Raw genomic sequence first — 20,205 nt, 5'->3', positions numbered from 1 at the left:
TTACACGCGGTGTCCGTAAAGCAGTCAAGTGGTCCCTCCCCCATCTTTTCGCCTCCCTTTTTCATGCTCCGTACTTGAGCCTAGAGCAAAACGGGGAACAAATTTCCCCTTACTCCAACTCAGCGACAACGGTATAACTGGTAGTCAGTCACTGTACTGGCAGCTCATTAAACACCCACAGCACCCTCCGCCCCGCACCCTGATTTAACTATTGTTTAGTGTGCGTGTGTCTGACGTGACACGCGTGTGCGTGAGCCAGGGTACGCTATCCGTAGCTTGAGCTCCGATCGGTGAGCTCGTATTCTCGTCGGTGAGTCCAGGGGCATGGGGCGGCTCGCGCCACGACAAGCCATCTGTCCGCATTTTCAAACTGCAAGTCCGAATGGCAGGGGTTCGCCGAATTTCACGAAAACTCCCCGAACTCCTTCCTCGCTGCTCGCTCGAGACGTGGAGCAAAAGTGCAGCGAGTCGGTGGTTTTTATTTCAGCCGGAGGACCCGGTAGATTTTTCGCAGTTTTCTCAAATCTCGTCAACCACCACCCTCGAAAAGCACGCGGTCATCGAGGTGTGATTCCGAGTTCGCGAGAGCCCGGAATTGTCCCATAAAATGAATAAATAAAAACTGAATCGTTGTACGACCGACTGCGTTCGTTTCACCGCTTCGAATAGCGTATTTCGGGTGTAGGAACGTTCGAAAATTCGGTAAAGGTGCGGAGGAGGAATCGCAGCGCAGCTGAGAACCCCTGAAAATACGGTAGTGACGTGTTCGTGCGTTCATACGATCGTACACCGGCTTTGGCTTTGGCTTTGATTGTGATCGAGGCGGCTCCCCCGTCCGTTCACCCCCTCATTGGCCTCCCTCTCGGAGCTGCACTACATTATTATTTCATAACAATGACACTAGCGCGGGGCGATAACTGTTATGTGTGCCGGCGCGACACGGTCCGTTGAACAAGGCACGAATTAAAAGGTGGATTAAAAATTTACCCGTATAACGTCGTTTAAGGGATACTTTCCGCCCGACGAATGACTAATACCAAAAAATCGGTGGTCAAGCTCGATCGGTCGTTACACCCGACGGACTAATGAGAATAACACAAATATCCCAATTTCTGATTCCCGGTAGCGAGAATCATCTGGTCAGCTGCCCGGGCGTTTGGGTCCAAGGATATTTGAACTCCCCGGACGTATCGCCGAGTAGCGTGATTATTTTACGTGATGCATTTATCATCAGGCGCGTAAAAGCGGGGGACGGGCGGGCGGGCGGGGGGGTTGCGGAGGCTGCGGTGTTTGCGCGGTGTTTGTTTTAATTGGGTTTTTTATCGACGGTAACCCGAGAAGATGGACGATGGTCCGAGGAGCACGGCGAGTTGTCCGTCTGTTGAATCATCTGCTCAACGGGTTTACGTTTCGTTTGTTCTTTGCTTAACCGACGCTCCTTAGAATACGATAAAAAGTTAATTAACTCGTGGGGCAGCGCTCGCTGGAAAAAATAAACCACGTTCGCCGTGTTTGATCATATGCATTATGTCGAGTAACGTACGTTACGAACATACCTACCCATATCCGATCTCCGTTCGCATATGCTGTCGCGACGAGTCCGTTATCCACGTACATTTTCAACGATCGACTAACAAGTATACCCGATTCGAAGACAGATGGGAAAATTTTCACACGATTCTGGAAAATGTTTGGACACCGCGGAGTCTTTGATCTGAAGAATAAAATTTTGACAGGTGGGCGTCTCTGGGGGTCGCTGGGCGTCGAACCTACTCGGTGGTGGGCCAAGATGAAATCCTAGTGAAGCGTGGACGGCATCACTTAACAAGCGCGTATAGAGCTCGTACTTTTTTTGGGGAGCGGCGTCTTTGAAATCGGCCACTTTCGGGTAGATCTGAGAAATATCTCGATGGGATTTTCGCACTTTTAACCTTCCTTGGCTCGTTTCCACTTTGCCTTTTCTCTCGCACAAGCATGCGGTATAAACCGCTCGAGTGTTTCCAGCGCATGAAATCCTCAGATTGTCTGCTTTTTTCTTCCCCCATCTCTTTCTCTCTCTTCAAACTTGTAACTCGTCTCGTATTGAAATCGCATTTGTGGTTTATTCTCCTTTTTACCAAAAAATTTTTCAAATCCGCTTCAAAGCTCACCGACTCCAGAAAATTCTCAGCGACTACGACTGATCGCGGTGTTACAGTACATCTCAAGTGATTACTTCCTACATTACGTACAGGGCGTATTTTGTGCGGCTGAATCGATAGATCAATCGAAATATTGTTAAGAATTTCATAGAATAAGAATATCATGGGAACCCAAAATACGAGTAAAACCGCATAATGTTCCAGTCACTCGCCTGATTACCCCTAAAAAAGAACTTTATCTCACGCCCCACGTTCTGCAGCCAGCTGCACGCCGGAAACAGAGAGCAAAAGGAAAAAAAAAAAAGGAAGCGTGAAACCACTTCCTATACGGAAAATATAAATCTGACAATTAGTAACCTGTAATACCAACACGCCAATTCACGTAATGCACCCATTCCCGATTTGCTACCACCGCCGAACATTTCCCAAACCACACATACTGCCGCTGCAGCCGCTCTCTGAGGGCCGTGGCGAATTGATTTCACGGTACCGAGGGTGCGCGCCGCCTTCGGGCCAAGACCACCGTCCGCACAATTTCAGGCTATTTAAGGTATTTAGCGGTAGCCGTTTGCCTCATTCACGGGAAATTGAGAATGAATTTGCCTGAGCGTGACCGCTTCCATTTGCTAACTACCGCCCACCCTCGAACATCGGACCTATTCGAAGACTCGAGTTTATTTGGCATTGCGCGAATGGAAAAAAAAAAAAAAATCAGATCTCACGTAATCCCTGAGAAAACTCGCCGTACCTTCTCACGGCAAAATTTTTCAGTTCGACTCGTCTGACCGCTCGACACCGAGTTTAAATCAAAGACCGGATGACGGACCAGGTGGGGTGAAAATTCCGCGTTTTCGAATGAAAAAAAAAAATTAGTTACAGAATAGCGCGAGAATCTGCATTAGATTTATGACGAGGTTCCTACTGTTGGTCGCATTTGCAAGCCATCAGCGTTCCCGGCACGTGACAAGCACGTGGCTGGTCGTTCGGTGACTGACAAAAATCGTTCATCTCCTTGTATCCGATCCCCATAATTTTTTACGCCCTCGACCAGCGCGCACGTGTCCGATGTAAGGTGCGAAAGTTCCTCTTACATGCATAGGATGAAAACCAGCACCGCAGATACCGGTATCACGCGTTCACACCTCCCTTGAGAATCATCCACCGAATGACGATAACCATAGAAATAACACCGCGCCTGGTTTAAGCAATAACAACATCAATAACGGCTCCGTTTGCGTGACTAAAACACCAAAGGCACGTGGCGACTCGAGGTGGTGAGCAAAAAACCCTTCCCCGTATTTTTTAGATCCCATATCGCCATACTTTCGATGGACACGCGCGATATGAAGTGTTACTTATTCAGCTTCGCTGCAGCGCAGATCGAACCGCACCTGGTATTTAAAAAAAAAAAAAACTTATCAAAACGCTTCTCATCATTTCCGCCGTTACGAACATTAAGCGGGAGATTTCTGTAAAATCGTTCTAAAAGCGAGGTCAATTTAAAAAAATAAAAAGAAAGAAAAAAAAAATTACTTTTATATCTGGACGGTAAAAGTCGCCGAGGAGATAAGACGGTTAGCATTTCCCACAAACGAGATCAACTCGTAACGCGTTATCAATCTTCGTAGTGCCCTGCGATTGGCCACGAGTCACGGAGGCACGAGGCGGGAATTAAAGGTTGTCCAGAGGTCGCGTGGCCGGAGCTTCGCGCACGTGTCGAGAGTAAGAGATAGGTAAACCAACCCCGTAAACGGAGCGGTTCCGCTCACGCCCGTTGACACGCACGTGTCTTGGAAAAAACCGTGTGCACGACACCAAGGCATATCGATCCGCGCGCGGATCGGCCGGCTAAATATTTCAGGTTGCACACGCCGCACGTGTTCGGAAGAGCAAATAGAGGCTATTACACGCACGGAGGAGGAGGGAAGGCGGACAACGGCTAATTGAGATATCATAGCCGCAATTCGACCGCCGCCAAGTGTGAAAGCTACCGCCCGGGATTAAACAGCATCTCTCGGGATACTTTCGCACCGCGATGCAATGCGCACGTGCCGATGTGTTTGCCGGCTAATTCAACGCACCCCGGGAGGTAATAGAGCTCGAATAATCGCGGTGAGAAATAATCCTCGAATTAGATACGCCGCTGTATAAAATTCACCTTTGTAACGGTCACGAACGCGGTGAATTCGTGGCCGAAAAAATTACGCGCGCGCGAAAGTCACGCGCTTCTCCCAAAGAAAGAAAAAAAAATCAACCCGGAATCCCGGCGCGTTGCGACTTCGAGAAAATCTCAGTCACGAATTTTTCGAGTCCACCGACCACCGCAAGTCCTGTCGACTATTCCGTAGACTGATCAGCGACGCGCATCGTCGCTACCAGCTTAACCGGACAAACAAATACGTCGAAATTAAACCCCGCCCGAGGATATTGGCGGAAGCTCGCGATGTTACGCAAACGTTTGCGAACGCCCCCTTCCCACACGTGAAATGCTCCGGGCACGTTTGCTATGCCTTTCAATTAGGACACGTGGTTTTCTAGCTCAACTCGTACCTACGACTCAAGTTTGTCTTTCACCCCAAACGAAGTGGTGGACTCCTCGTCCACCGTCCCCGATGAGCTCTGGGCTATGTGCTCAAAATTTTCATTCACGCTCAACGACCACGGGATCCTCCGACGGATCGTGGTTGGAAGAGTAATAAATAGATGAATAAAAAATGCGAGCCACGTTCCGTGAATATTTCCGGTTCTACGGAGCCGTAACCGGTGTATGTATAAGGTCCATTATACGGCCAGTAACCAGAATACTAATAGTTACATTGTGACGCGTAGTGAAAACTCCGAGGAAACGTGATGGAAGGGTTGTTCGCTTCCTTCTTTTTTTTTCTGTCAAGTCTTATTTCTATTCCGTTTTATTTCACATCGGCGTACAGCGATGAGCTAGGGGTGCGCCGCGGCACTCGTACAGTTTTACGCCGTTGAACGCGAATGGACCGTCGATGGTTCCGTTGAACTTTTTCAATCAAAAGAAATCTTCAATCATCGAGTACTTGTACCACCCCTGCCGAAAACCCGCACAAAGACCCCGGTACCGGGCTCTCGGTAATGCACGCCCGCGGAACAGTTTTTTCGGGGTGGTAAAATTTCGGACGACGAGATAACGGATCTCTTTTACTGCCCGTATCTGTACTCCAGATTACAGATACGCGATGAATATCCGTGTGCACCGCCGTCGGATTCATCCCCCGGAACGGCGTCGTCGATTATTTCGCAAAATTTTCGCCAGAAATTTTTTATTTTTCTAAAAATAAAACCAGTCGAGATTATCAAACCACGAGAATTTACCGATGAAACGCGAACGAGGCGAACATAGCGACGAAAAAACGGAGTGCGGCGGGTGCGTGGCAACGGCGGTTGGATACAAAAGGGAAACGGTATTTAAAATGTAGTGAATATCTCGTCTTGTCCGAAAATATGGCACGTGGTTGCGGCCCGGCCAGGTGAGCCAATCCAACCGAATAACGCTTTTTGACGTTAACGCCGAGCTCTTATGTATGCTACACTAAATGCAGTGTGTAACAATGGGCCGATGGTAATCTCGAGCATTAGTCCCTGGTTACAGCCACATTACTATTATGTCCGGTGCTTCGCCTATATCAGTCCATTGTTTCACTTATCAGATTTCAAAATAGGGAACCCCCCGCTTCGGTAACGGACCCGGAGAGCCCGGAACGATCGATCTTTCGAACAGATACACCTATCCCCCCATTCGGCGAACTTGTACAGTGGTATACACGTGGCGCGGAAGTAACGAAATTGCAGAAACCCTTTTCCGGGTCGAAGGAGCTCTTCGGCGATATGATTTTCGGATCCGAATAACGAGCGAGTCGATCTAATTTTCGCGGTACGAAAGAAACGCGCGGCCGATATTATTAACGTACCTACATTTCGGCCAATTTACGAACTGAGCAGTTTTTATAGAAACCCTCCCTTGCACTGCAATTTGGCTCTTTTGTTCACAGCTTACTTAGATCTCTATCCGACGAACTCTCGAGGGAGAAGGAACAGTTCCGTCGAGAGTTCCGCGGTACATTCGAACCAATCCCAAAGGACTGATGGATTATCTCCTCAACATCCAGCGTACCCGAGGTTCCTACAACCTTATTCGTAGATCTGAGGGTTGTGTTTTCCCTTCGATTATTCGTAGCTCAGTTTTTTTTTTTTTTTTTCTAAAACTGAATAATAAATCCGCATCTACCCCCGAGAAACGACGATGTAAATTGACAAAAAGAAAGAAAAAAAAAGAAAATCATCGATGACAAAAAATAAAAAAATCGCTGGTGAATAAACTCCACGATGGAAATCGCGAACGAGGTCGGAAATAATAATTGTTTTAGAAAAATTTAACAAAATAATCGACGATAAGAGGTGTGTAGAAAAAATATCGCAGATGTCTGTATATATCGAACAGTGCAGCTTACAAGCCACTTGAGAATAAAGTGGTCGTCGACAAAAGGACCGGTGGGCCCTACGAGTAAAACAGTTGCCGATAAAATAATAGTAAAAAAAACGGTCCACGGGCTACTGGTTTTCTATGAATGGAAAATTATGAGCGTAGGGATGTTTATGCCCGGGGGCAGGGGAGATGCGTCTCGAAAGATAAGGGCTTGATCGTTGAATGTGAATCAATGTATAGAGGTGAGTGAATATAAGTGTAGCCGGTACCGCGCGCGAGCACATACCGAATCCACCGGCTCTTGTATATCTTTAAAAATTTTACGAATCGAAATAATAAATGACTTCACCGAATACTACGCTGTACACCGTTACCCGCGCTTGGGGAGCAAAATCAAATTTGGTTCCCCAAGTTGTTACGAGTAGCGAGCTTTTCAAAAAATTAGAGAGCTATTAGAGAGGCTAATGTGTCTTCGATGTGGGTCGTTTGCGAAGAAATCAATCTCCCTTCGCCACCGGATTACAGATGAGAAGAAAAGGTGAATGTAAAAAATTATTGAACATCTCGGGTGAATAAATAGAATTAAAAAAAAAAAAAAACGAATAAGAAGAGAGAAAAAAAAACATCTTTTCACTTTGCGAGGGTTTTTTCAGTTTATCAGATCCCAAAGGGAATTTCAAATTTCAAGGAAATCCCCCGGTGTATTTGAGATGGCCATAACGGCAGTAACGTGAATTTACCCTCGAACGTTAAAAATTGTATTTCGTGTTTTTATTTCTTTTTTCAAAAACGTGCTTCGTGTCTGCTGTTTTTATACAGCACGGATATATATATATACAGTACACGAACAGACAACAGTGGATTTTCCCCGTACATCGGGTTCAAGGGTGGCACCCTTCGTGCAATGACAGTTTCGCCGTATAGATTTTTTTTTTTCTGTTCTCGTTCTCTCCTTTTTCATTTGATTTCTTTTTTGCTAACTAAGGGTACCTGCACCGGAGATGTCCCCCTAGGACGTCTTTACGGTCGAACGCGCCCGCAGAATGGGCACATGCATGCAAGAGAACACGCGTGTAATCTCATCTAAGATTATGAGCGGGGGCAGAAATAGTTGGTAAATACTTTCTGATAAAGGCCACATCGAATCGTAACTACGACATGCTGATACCTGAGCATCCGCTCTAATCCGATCTTGATGAAAATTAATTTTCATTGCATATCGTCGGATATATTATGCGGGACTGAACGATCGGGCAGCGCGATACGTACGCCTTCGAAACGCAACTGCACCGGCACTGAGGCGTTGAGTGAAATTGGCGTGTGCCCAAGATTGCGCGAAAAACCCGCCCGTGAAATGTTTCACATTTCACTTCTTTTTGTTCAACTTCTTCGGAAAAAAGTGATGGAAATTTTCACTCGGAAAAATCGACAGATTGGCGCCAAACTGTCGATTAATCGTCACCGAGTATTTTGGAAAAAAAAGCGGGGTGCCCGTGGTGTGAAAATCCCTGTTAAGTCTGTTGACAAAATAGCGTATAATTTTTTTTTCTCGTTTTTTTTTTTTTCTGACGAAAAAAAAAACCGTTTTTGAGGGAAGCGGTATTTTTGGACAGCTGTAATAAGTAGAGCGAAAGTAATGCTCGAGATTAAAATCAAAGTCCTGGAAGAGTGCCTTAAGTTATGCTAATTGAATGGAATATTAATCAGGTGTTTGTCGCCCGTAAATTAATGATAAAATTCACTCCTTCATTACGACATAATGCCAATTGAATGTCGATCCTATAAATGGAACAGGGTTCATCTCGGAAAATTGAATAACCTCGCGAATAGAATTCACCTATAATATTCCGTCGTCTGGACGCTTTTTTTTTTTTTTTTTTGGATGAAAATGGAAAGTTTGCGACCCGTCGGAATACGAGGAGAGGAAAGGAGAAAAAAAAAAAAAAACCAACGAGCGAATATTCACGCTTATCGAGAGCGTTGGTCGGTAATAAAATTTCAAATCGTACGTCGTACGGGCTATGAAAAGCTGTCATGGTTTTAGAGGATTACACGACGATTACAAGGCTTAATTTTAAACGCGGCCATAGCAAAGTAACCCTTTGTGGGTTACTCCATGGTTTTACAATCAGTCACCCATGCTGTGACATAGTAAAGGGGTAGCTCACCCGTTTTAAAAAGCGGATTACTCCTTTTTGATTTTGCACTATCGATCCGTAGACGATTCTTCCGGTTATATGAGACGTGATTGATGGCGGTGTCATTGATTTCTAGAGTTCTTTTCGTACGCCAAAGAACCGTACATCATCCGACAGTAGCCACCCGTATTTGAAAAAATATTCTACCCCTTTGTACAAATACGCGGTTTCACGCGATTCGTCTTTTTCATTGATAGGACGAAAATAACGTCGCGTCACTCTCCACTCGAGCTTTCAAAAGCCCTTGGCTCTATTACCCAAATAAATGAATCCGATCAGCTTCCCCGCATGATGGTCTCTATGATAATTAGACGCTCCTAAAATTTCCCGAACTTATTCGGGCACGAATTTTTGATGGGCATCAATTAGGATCCTGCATCCGAAACGGAAATTCCTAACCTTCGGGTACGACCGACCAATCGCAAAAAAAAAAAAAAAAAACAGAAAAGAAACCTCGTGCGGTTACGTCGGAAAATTGGGAAGGGTGAAATTGATTAGAAACCAGCCGAATCAGTGCCGTAACCCATTCGATCCCGTTTTCAATTCGCAGCCGTGCCTCTCCGAGTACCTCGTGAAGAACGAAACATTTCCGCGATAAATTCGGAGGCGCAAAGAGCACGAGGAAAAAATGTAGTGAGGTAGACGGAGGGAAAAAGTAAAGAGGTTTTCTAGCCGTCGTAACGAACAGACTCCCGTTTACCAGGCCCAACGTATACTGGATGTAGGACCCCCGGTTCTTTCTTCCTTTTTCTCCTTTTTTTTTTTTTTTTCTCTCCTTTTTTATTACAGGAATGATGATGTATGGATGTTGGCTGGGTGCTAGGGGCTCGGTAAAGGGTTCCATTGTCGAGCCTTCCAACCCCTGGCCCCCTTTGGCCACCCTTAGGCCAGTGGCAGGGAGAAATCCTGATGGTCAGAGGGGAGGTGAAATATTGCAGCCGTGCAACAACCTCGGTACTCGTATACTATATACGCGTACGTTGTAATATGGGCTACGTACGAGCTGTATACTGTTAATTTTATGCCAGGTTTTTTGGCTCGCCCCCCCCCCCCCTTTACCCCCCTTTTCACTTTTTAAAATATCATTGTTCTCCGACGGACGATTTGAAAAACGAAACATACGGATCAAGTGCACGCGTACACGGTGTACGTAAAACGTTATTAGAAAGAATTTTCTTTTCACTCTCGAAGCAAAAACTTTTAGGCCCTCGTCGTTCGGATTGAGGGGAAAATTCTAAGCGGCTCGGTTCAACTAACAAACATTACGCGCCGCGAGAAGTCCTCTACGATTAGAAAGACGAATTATTTCGTTCCTTCGTAGTAGAGATTTTTAAAACATAAAGCCGCGGTAGACGTGACCCAAATGCTTCGCGTAAATTACGTAACGAACCTCTAAGCGTTTAACGGAAGATCAACTCGGATCTTTCGCTCTAATCGGAACCAGCTTGGAGAGCATACTTTCGACCCTCGAGGTATGAAAGATTGAACGGGAAACGCCAAAAGGACCAAGTTTTTAGGGAGGCGACAAGTTTGGTTGTGTAATTCGATCTGGATCGCCTTAAACAACCGGTAGAACGTGTAACATGCCATGGATTTCCGGAGAACAAAAAGTAAATCCTCAATTAACGTATAGCTTGAAATCGGACACCGCACGCGTTCAATATGCAAATCCGATCGGACATGGTTTTAGAAATTTGCTTCGGCCCTTCTCCGTTACCAACAATGCGTGACTCCGTCAACAATGGGAAATAATAAACCGTGATAAATAGCTGCGCAAATACACAACAATCGAGGTAGCTCACGCTCCAGGTGGGCGATTCAAATTCTTGAATAAATACGCGGGGCAAATAGTCCCCGGTGAGCCGATAGGATGGCTCGGATCATCGCCGAAGGGTACGCGCCGCTAAGGTGTTCCCATTATTAATTTTCGTGTTTGCATATTTACCTTGGTATCGCATAATTTGTCAAACGACGACGAGATGAAAGCAAACGTCAAATTTCATACGATTTTTTTCAATTTTTCACCGCTAAACTCTCGAAACTCTTTCCTCGCGGTACACATTTGTGCAATCCCAGCTGAAATTGTCCTCGCGTTCCTGGAACGCCCGTCTCGACTGACGTAGCGATTGCAATGGAAAGTGGTCCACGGAGACAGATTGCGGGGTGTACACAAAAATAGATCAGCCTTTTGTTTTACAGCCCCAAAACGGCCGTTGGGGATTTCGCCCAAAGTGACGCCTATTCATTAGAAAACTCCGCCCGTTTCCAAACGTACACGTGGCACCGTTCTCGCTTCATATACATTCTCGATAAAGAAACGTCGTGCGGACGTACACGCCTATAATACTCACTCTCAACTTCGCTGCCGAATCGGAGGTGGGATCGGAAAAAAAATAGCTGTAACATCGACCCCTCAAAAATTATCATCGAAAAAGTTCAGCGAACGGGGATTTCCTCCCCGACGTCAGGCGATCGTTCCGAATCACAGGAAAAAAATTAGCTCTCCCGCATCTTTCGCGAATTTATAATTGACGTTCTCCCGCTCGAACAACGCCGTTGAAGTGATTCGCCAATTTATGATCCAATTCCCTCTGCGCGACGCGAGGAATACCCGACGATTACGTTCGAGCGACACCACGGGACGAGCGGTGCCTCTCCCCCGTCTAGATTTTCTTTTGACGGAGAAATCCTCTGGGACGGGAGTCCGAGCAAACGACCCCCGTAACATTAATCCAAATAACTTCCGCAAGATCGCATCCACCGCTTAACCCTTTTCATTAGAAAGGTGTTCGACGTGATTAAACGACCACCGCGCTCGTCGCACCTCCTTCAATCAGCTCGAGCGATGACGAATTCGCGAATAATTAGCGGTCCGATGTGAAACGATTGGGGAACGATGACCGATTCGCGCCAGATACGAACCGGGGTGATGTTTAGAAGAAACAAAAAATAACATGTAATTTTTTTTTGTTATCGGCGAAACGGGAGATGAGCGATCGAAAATCTTTACCGAGACAGGGGTTGACCCGTCAAGTCCTGCCTCAGCGAACTCCGATTGAACGTTTCATTGTAGAGCATCGGCGAGTCCGGTGGCGTGTATGAAGTTAAGAGAGACAAATTGGCGATTGTCGATAAATGCTATTGTCGAAGATCCATCGCTCGTTCAAGAATCTTTGATCTTTGGACCCTCCGTTTGAGATACGCTCGTAGCTCCGATTCAGTCGTTCGCCAACTACCGTTCGCTACGCGCTTTCGCGATAATAAAAATCACGATCGCGGCACATCGCAAAGCGCAGAATACAACAATTCCATTGAAACGAATATCGATCAAAAAAAAAAGCGGATAAACTGGCAACCGTGAAACACCTACGAGTGAACAAAGCGGTAGACCAGTTTTTAACTGTGTGCGAAAAGGTGGTATCATATGTCAAAGGTTACCTTTCTCGGAATCCTACCTGACACACGGTAGAGGTATACGGTATGGTTTAACAGCCGAATCAGGTTTAGAGCAGTTGGAGGAACATTTTCATTTCGTTTTAAGCCCGATGGTCGCTACGCATCTTATACATACTTACGAAGGTGAAACGTCGAGGACTCTCGCAAGGGCGATGCGGTCGTATTCCCTCTCGGAAGAGATACTTCGAGGACAGGTTTCCGGGGCATCTTGCGGCTAAATTCCTACCCCCCCGAGTTACCAGCCAAATTGTATTAGCCGGCGTGCTTACCGTTGGTATTTACCTGAAGCAAACAATGACGAAAAGTTCGCCGACGCCGAAGACGCCGAAGACGACTGATCGTGAGGAAAGGTGAACCGAGAGAATCGCGCCAGCGCGGGTCGATAGGCGCCCAGGTTGCCTGGCGACAGCAGCCGCCGCATCGTACCGAAGGAGAGGACTGACTTCGGGGTACGCTGCAGACAGAACTCCGTCAGCCTCCGTTACGTCAAGCAGGGTCGTAGGATTTCTCTGCCGAGGAAACGCCGCACTTTTGGTAAGAATTTCAAATCAGTTTTGCGCACTATTCGGGGTCTGGTGAGGGGGAATTCATTCAGGCAAATGATAACGAGGGTTCGATTAGTTTTAAAAAATGTAAAACGCGATGCACAGCTATGGAAAAATTGATCGATCAAAAAGTAGTCGAGCGACGTTCGTGACAAAATTTTTTTTTTAATTGGAGTACAAAGTCATTAAGGAAAAATTAGAAACTCGCGCTGCCCGGAATGCTCGAGTGTAGTGATTACTTCAATTGAAACGGAACGATCCTTAACGATCAAGGCTCGAACAAGGCTTTAATCAAACATAAGTTCGAGTAGTCTGTATAATAAAGTCCAACACTTACGCAGCCGAAAAAATAAGGCAGAACAAACGCGCCGTCCGTTCCTACTAGTCGACTAGTCTGTGAGCTCGAATAAATCGTGTCTAGCATCCAGTTACATTACCAGTCCATTTGTTGGTGCGTTTATTCGTCCGTTCGTTCGTTGGTTCGTTCGTTCGTTCGCTGGTGCAACGAGTCCAGTTTGTTTAAGTACGAGTACATACGTCTATCTAGTCGGCTGGTAGACCGGAAGCAAGTTTCTAGTCTCCAGTCGCCAGGCACTTCGCGAGAACATTTAATTTTCCAACAGCTATTTCATCTGATTATCCGCAAGTTTAATTTGCGGATAATTCGTTCGAACAACGAGTGATTCGTAGCCGAGTAAGTAACAGCGTCGCAACGAAACGAGGAAATTCGACTTACGGCTTCGGATCAATCGTGATCGAAGAATTGACCAATCGCCGAAAGGAAAAAAAAGGAAGTTGAGCCAACGATCGGATCGGTTGGTTCGTCGATCGGCGGAGTGACTGGCTTAACGATAACGCTAACTCTGATATATCTGGGCGAAAATTATTTTGCAGAAATCGTTCATCACTCGTTCAATCTGCATACATTATCTTTGCACTGTTTGTCAATTAACTGGAATTACCTCTTGTAATGTTTCCCGGTCGTCTCGAAGAATTTATAGACGACATTCCAGACGGACTTATCCGATGACATCGAGTCGTCGAACCTCGGCTGCGAAATGCGCTACTGAAAAAAGAAGTTTCATTTTTTATTCAACTTTCAATGCATTTTGTTGAATAAAACAAAAGGTAAAAAAAAAATAAAATAAAGAAAAAACTGCATCGACGGCGAAGCCGCAATCCGTTCTCACTTGAAGAAATCCGAGCAGCTGCGGCGACGAGTGAGTGTTAGGATGACATAAGCTTACGCGATGCCTTGCTATCGGAAAGTCTGAAATGAAAGCCTGACAAAACGGGCGACCGATGTGTAGTCTAACGGCGTAGAAGAAATAAAAGTGATCGCAGAAAAATTTCGCAGTGATATATTCAAGGACAGGCGCGATTAACTCGGTTGCAGATATCGAAATTTGGGAAAATGAAACGTCGGGGCAAAGGTACGGATACGCCCCGAGAAAATTGTACCGTCGACGAACCTTTGCGGACGGAAAGTGCGAAGGGCCCCGCGAATGATGAAGGATGGACCGCGTCCCGCATCTCGAAAATGCTGCCCGGTGACGAGAAGTTTGAAAAAGTTTGCGGCTTCCGGCTGAGCGACCTCCAAAGTTACAAGAAATTCGTCGCACTGATGTACCGCCCGACAGATCCAGCATCCCTTGGAGTAGCGCGCGCTCTTTTCGGTAAGTGGCGTGCACAGCTCCTTACGTATTCTAATTTCGGTGATCGCTTAGGACCGGGCGAAAGGATCGAGAGATCCCGTCCGAGGAAGGAACCGTTCGATCGACCCGCTGGAACGAATTAGTAAATAATGTTCGCCGCTCCGGAGCTACGAGTTTATTTCTTATTACATAACACATAATCATATATTTCTGTTGCCGCGGGTGTATAACTATGTATAACGTTCACGGTCATCGGTGATCCGTGTAGGCCACGTTTCAAACGGGTATCTAAACACGGTATTAAAAATTGCCGTCGATCTCCCGAGTTGGACCGATAAAGCAACTAACCCCCGCATCACGGGTTCTTTGACACGAGTAATATTGCTGATTATAGTCCTTCGGATCAGTGGCTCTCAATCGCGATGATAAAAGAAATAGACAAAATAAAAATACCGATAAAACTATGTCTCGTACCGCCGCAAGTCCTTCGAATTAGAAAGTAATTACACGTACATGGATCGCAGTCCGATGGAATAAAATTTTGGCCTACGAATGATTAATTTTAATCGACGCGATCCACGACCGTACAGTAATTTGTCTCGTTAATATCTGCTTCGTTTGTATATATACCACCGCACGTCCGTTGGTGTTTTGCGCGATTTTGATCGTCGCCGGATCGAGTTACGCGCGTTATGGCGCGTGCACAATCAGCTTAATACGTATATACGGGGTGTTGATAAATAATCGTGGCAAAATCAAGGGGCTGATGAAGTGCGCTGAAACAAGTAATCCGAGATGAGAGCGACCCGTGTCCGGAGACGTCGCGTTCAGCGGCGCCTCAGTGTATCGAAGGTCGCAGGTTAATCGCCTTGTGACCGACAATTATGCCGATTATTTGTATTAATTGAAAACTTGAAAATTAACGAATGATATACAAAACGAATGGACCACAATCTAAAGCTCTTCGTCATCTGAATTGTAAGCGTATTACGGCTTCCGAGTGGGGGACGCACGTTGGGTTGCCAATGAGCAGGCTCAGACTGTGCTCTTCAGCTGCGACCTTCGATGCCCTGTAGCGCCTGAACGCGACGGAGCACGGGTTGCTCATCTTAGATTACTTGTTTCGGTAAAATTTATCCAGCCCTTGGCACAATTATTTATCAACGCCCCGTACAAGGAGCATCGGATAACCATCTACTATCGGAATTTGACGTGTAAAAGCGTCAGCAAAAAGTAAATGTCATCCACACCACTTGCGCGAAAGGATCAACGAATACTCTGTATGATAACGAGAGACCGTTAAAATTTTTTCACATGATCGATGATTATTATTAGCGGTTTGATTGATTTTCAAATGAAAGCGTGATGATCAGTTCTCACCGACGTACTCGTCGTCGAACGAAATTCACGAATAGCTTCTCAGCATCCCGTCTCTCATCTCTCATCACTTGTTTCGATCTTCGCTGTAGGTAGGGTTCGTTTGGTCAGAGATAACGCGATAGGCGTTTGCCTAGCCCTCGTCGGGGGTGTAAACAAGGCTCAAAATAATCCGGTCAAAATAACGTGCGGTCGCCGCGAGTCGTGACATCGTCCAAGGTCGATTATATTTAGAATATAAGTGTCGAGTGGCGAGTGTCGAAGGGCTATCGAAATGAAATTTCGCTGAAATAAAGTGGAGAAGGAATGAACGAATATCTTTTTCACCTGCAGGACTATGCATGGTAATCGACATCGTGGAGGAAAGGGGTTTCTCCGACATCGATCTGAAATGGGGAGATCCGATGATTTGTCACTTTCCATTGATCCACGGAATGAAACCACCGCGCTTACCGTGGACCATAGCGTTGTACACCCTCATGTGGATCGGCGCCGGAGGTGTAATGATTGGTTTTTGCTTCAAGTTAGCTTGCGGATGTTTTCTGCTGCCCTACTGGTATTTTTTTACACTAGACAAAATGAATTGGAACAATCACAGCTACTTGTACGGCGTCGTCTCCATCCTCTTTTGGGGTACCGGAGCCAGCAACTACTTGTGAGTTGACTCTGAAAAAAGTAAAAAAAAAAAAAAAACTGTTCAATTAATTGCGAACCACGAATCGAATCGCTGCAATTTATCGTTTTTCAGTTCAATCGACGCAAAATTATCAAAGTCGAAAGACAACAGCGTGCCTCTATGGAACTATTTTATCCTAAAGTTCCAGTTCTTCGCCCTGTACTTTTTGGCCGGGTTGAAAAAATCGAGTCAAGAATGGCTCGACGGATACGCAATGATGAATCTCTCCAGACACTGGGTTTTTGACCCGTTCAAGTTAGTCGCTACAGAATAGACGAATCAAACTCACATTTTTTTCATTTTATCCGTCTAGGAACCGATCGTCACGGTGGGATTTTTTTTCAGGCTCCTCCTCACCACCGAACAGATCGATTTCCTCATCGTACATTGGTTTGGATTCATCTTCGATTTGACCGTAGGATTTTGGATGTTATTCGACAAAACGAGACTGCCCGCCATGGTGTTCTGTACAAGTTTCCACCTAATGAATTCTCGACTTTTTCATATCGGTAAATAAATCGGTAGTAAATCGATACGTTCCTTTTTCAATTTTCACAACGGCTGATTATTCGTTTAATTTACTTAAGGGATGTTTCCTTACGTCTGTTTGGCAACCATGCCTCTATTTTGCCACGTCGATTGGCCCAGGAGAATCGAAGCCTGGTTTTACTCGAGTCGACTCGAATCTTCGTTATCGGATGACGAGGTCCAGGAGAACCTTAAAAATGAATATGCTAATGGAATTGATGAAAAACCTCAGGAGTCATGCTCCGAAAAGCTCGTTGAAATGAAAAACTTCGAAGACCCCTGTGAACAAAATGTTCGAAAGACTGATGACGATGGCGAAAGTAATTTCGATGAGACCGGTGCGTGTCCTCGTCAACACGATACCTGGGAACAAAATTGCACAACAGAGGGAAACAAGGATCAAGACAGATCAGATCAAACTTCTATAGAAAGAAAACTTGATCTGAGGCAAAGTGTCAGGGAAATGGTATCATCCGATTCGAAATACATGGTTAAATCAAGGAAAAAATCTTACAACGAATCAAGCGTTACTAAGAAACAAAAAACCGTTGTCGCACTGCTCCTCTTCCACGTTTTTATGCAGCTATTCTTACCCTACTCTCATTTCATCACCAAGGTATGGAAAAAATGAGAAGAAAAAATTCATTTCACGTACCTCGTAATCGCCCATTGATTTTTCAGGGATACAATAACTGGGTCCCGGGTTTGTACGGATACTCCTGGGATATGATGGTTCATTCCTGGGACACGATTCTGGTCGTGATAAAAATCCACGACAACGTGCAGAACGAGGACCATTACCTAGATCCGCAGGCGTGGGTCCAAGGAGATCGATGGTCCAAACACGGTGACATGGTTAGACAATATGCCCACTGTTTGAAGGTATGCAAAAAATAAACCAACTAACCGCTACCGTGTTACGAAACCAGTCTCCAGGCGATCAAAAGTAAATCGCGAGTTCAAAGGTCATAAATTTAAATTGGCGTTGGGCTCTGCCAACGCCAATTCAAATGCTATCAAGGTCACGGCATCGACAGTATGTTCATTTGTCACGACAATTTTCCGGCTTGATGTACACAGGAATTTAGAATGCAGACATAAATTATCTGAATGATCGTTCAGGTGTGAAATTCCAAGTGAAAAATTACTTTCTAGGATAACCTGATGCTTCAGAGGCAAAAAGCACGGGCGTCGGGTCGGCAACCCAGCGAAACCGAGCACTGGGCAAGACTGTCGACGAACTTGAGCATTTACATCGACGTATGGTGTTCTCTGAACGGACGATTCCTCCAAAGAGTTTTCGACCCCAGGGTGGACCTCCTCACCGCAGATTGGCACCCTTTTCAACCTGTTTCTTATCTCATGCCTCTTATGACGCAATTCAGCTCTTACCGGTGAGTCGAAAGTAATTCCTCGCTGACCTGGAAATCTGTAACAATGCAAAGAACAAGTTCAGCCAACGATTCATTTCTTCTATCGTTGTCTCGCAGAAATAGACTCGATGAAATTCAACGCGACGTCTACGCCTGGTCGAATTACACGGACGTGCTTTTCGTGGCGGACTATCCGGGAATGCAATTGGAGAATTACATCGATGAAGATTTGTCGAATGTTACCTTGACCGTGCTCGAAGGTCAGGTGATTTACCGGGAAGATTCTTGGCAGCAGGGAGTCACGGTTGCGAAAGGAAACTCGTTGGAAGTCAGCCCTGGAGAATTTCACAACGTTCAAACGATAAGTTATAACCCGGCCTGCCTGATGTACACTTTTACTAACGGAACTAAGCAAAAACTGGAAGCCAGAGGGTAATACGGTTTGCCGATTATTTTTCTCTGCTTTTGATCTCGAAAAAAAATATATATATATGTATTTTCTAAATCGCGTTTCGTGAAACTTCCAGAGAAATCATCCCGCCGTTAAAACCGAAAGATGCGTTTCCCATTTTCAAGGAGATAAAGTACAGATTCAACGCCTGGAAACGTACCCTGGGACATATCGCCGACGCATTTTTTTACCTCGCTTACGATGTGCCGATGCTTCGTCGTATTCGTATCAACTGATCTGAGACGATTGGCCGTGATGATCGCGTTGCTTAAACTGATATATGGCACTAGAGTTATAATTTGGCGTGTATATATTTTCAAATTAAAGACAGTTCCAATGACAATTGCCTGGACGTGCAATCGAAAAGTGACGGACGGGTTCTGAACAAATGGTAAAAAAAAAAAAAAAAAAAAAGATAAAGGAATAAACGATATTAAAGTCCAAAATAACTGCTGTGAACTTTGCACCCCGATGGGTGGCGAGTAAGTAGATATGTTAACTATTTATTTTGTGATATGACTACGGTGAAATTTGGTACGAGACTAAACCCGAATAATAACTGCCTATGGAATGTTGATGAATATGCGGTGGTTTAGTACTTGTGAGACCGAGGACCAACACGAGTCAAACTTCCTATTCTTAGAGTGTAAGCGTCTTATCTAAACTACATAATCAACAATACTTTTTCAACAAACCAGACATCTAGATTATTCCCACTTTATACCGCGCCAACACATCTCCTTTATGATATCAATGTGTACATACGTACCCCCCCACTCTCGACCCACTCTCGAATATACTTGTCTCGTTTCTTTTGTGTCTTCTCGCGATCTGTTTTAATTTTATAGCATCTGATACTGATTCCACATGATTTATAAGCGATACGGTTTCCTTATTTTTCGTATAAAGAAGGAAAATTAATGAAAAATGAAAAAAACGTTCAACAGTTGTCCGAAAAGGTGTATAATGTATACAAGTTATAGTATTACGAATAAGGTTCTGTATGAAAAATAAATATATTTTATATAAAACCTGTACGTGAAAAAAAAAAAAAATAAGAGCCCGTAGGGAATGTGATTAAAATATTTGGATGAATATTAATAATTCTGTATATTATATAGCGACTGATGTTAGGGTGCTCATTGCTGTAATTGCTGCTCCAGCCTATAACGCTCCGACAATGAATATATATATCCCCATGAAAGTGTTTAGAATATTATTATATAGTCTCAAATTGTAAGAATATACTAACCGACAAACGGAGCGGATGCACTTACGACCTTTATGTAATTTCAAATGTCTATTAAATGTTTTACAAACCAAATATACGTGTATCTACATCGACTTTTAAA

At 45.0% G+C, this 20,205-nt stretch overlaps 2 protein-coding genes across 10 annotated transcripts in view; one reads left to right on the top strand and one right to left on the bottom strand.

The window, feature by feature from the left end:
• LOC105689582 (cadherin-23) overlaps window positions 1-20,205 on the bottom strand; it is a 46,222-nt gene that overhangs the window by 25,051 nt on the left and 966 nt on the right. For 2 of the 8 annotated variants that reach the window (XM_048653674.1, XM_048653681.1), the window contains exons 1-5: window positions 16,791-16,928; window positions 16,279-16,491; window positions 15,829-16,110; window positions 13,756-13,859; window positions 12,531-12,757 (exon numbers count right to left, since the gene is read on the bottom strand). The gene's annotated coding sequence lies outside the window, so the exon portion shown is untranslated. Of the gene's footprint in view, window positions 1-12,517; window positions 12,758-13,755; window positions 13,860-15,828; window positions 16,111-16,152; window positions 16,212-16,278; window positions 16,492-16,790; window positions 16,983-17,102; window positions 17,220-17,684; window positions 18,459-20,205 lie in introns of those variants that run through there. The other 6 variants (XM_048653676.1, XM_048653678.1, XM_048653679.1 and 3 more) reach the window with 6 other exon arrangements.
• LOC105689579 (vitamin K-dependent gamma-carboxylase) lies at window positions 12,508-20,179 on the top strand. Of its 2 annotated transcripts, none has more exons than XM_012406708.3 (10): window positions 12,508-12,782; window positions 14,190-14,469; window positions 16,159-16,480; window positions 16,574-16,756; window positions 16,847-17,010; window positions 17,089-17,645; window positions 17,711-17,911; window positions 18,185-18,423; window positions 18,520-18,834; window positions 18,930-20,179. In XM_012406708.3, exons 2-10 carry the CDS (start codon window positions 14,208-14,210, stop codon window positions 19,087-19,089), a joined length of 2,403 nt encoding a protein of 800 aa, XP_012262131.2. In that variant the 5' UTR covers window positions 12,508-12,782; window positions 14,190-14,207; the 3' UTR covers window positions 19,090-20,179. The 2 variants fall into 2 exon arrangements, with proteins under 2 accessions (XP_012262131.2, XP_020710038.2); XM_020854379.2 differs by lacking the exon at window positions 12,508-12,782 and adding an exon at window positions 12,894-13,487.

This window comes from Athalia rosae, chromosome 4 (assembly GCF_917208135.1).
Source record: "Athalia rosae chromosome 4, iyAthRosa1.1, whole genome shotgun sequence".
Taxonomy (NCBI): domain Eukaryota; kingdom Metazoa; phylum Arthropoda; class Insecta; order Hymenoptera; family Athaliidae; genus Athalia; species Athalia rosae.
The sequence above is the reverse complement of the archived record's forward strand: the minus strand, read 5'-3'. Positions and strand labels throughout refer to the sequence as shown.

Bases quoted from the DNA above. Each gene is read 5' to 3' on its own strand.
- LOC105689579 (XM_012406708.3), top strand. From the start codon at position 14,208: ATGAAACGTCGGGGCAAAGGTACGGATACGCCCCGAGAAAATTGTACC. The intron at 16,481-16,573 runs GTGAGTTGACTC...ATCGTTTTTCAG, and splicing joins ACCGGAGCCAGCAACTACTT to TTCAATCGACGCAAAATTAT. The intron at 18,424-18,519 runs GTGAGTCGAAAG...GTTGTCTCGCAG, and splicing joins ACGCAATTCAGCTCTTACCG to AAATAGACTCGATGAAATTC.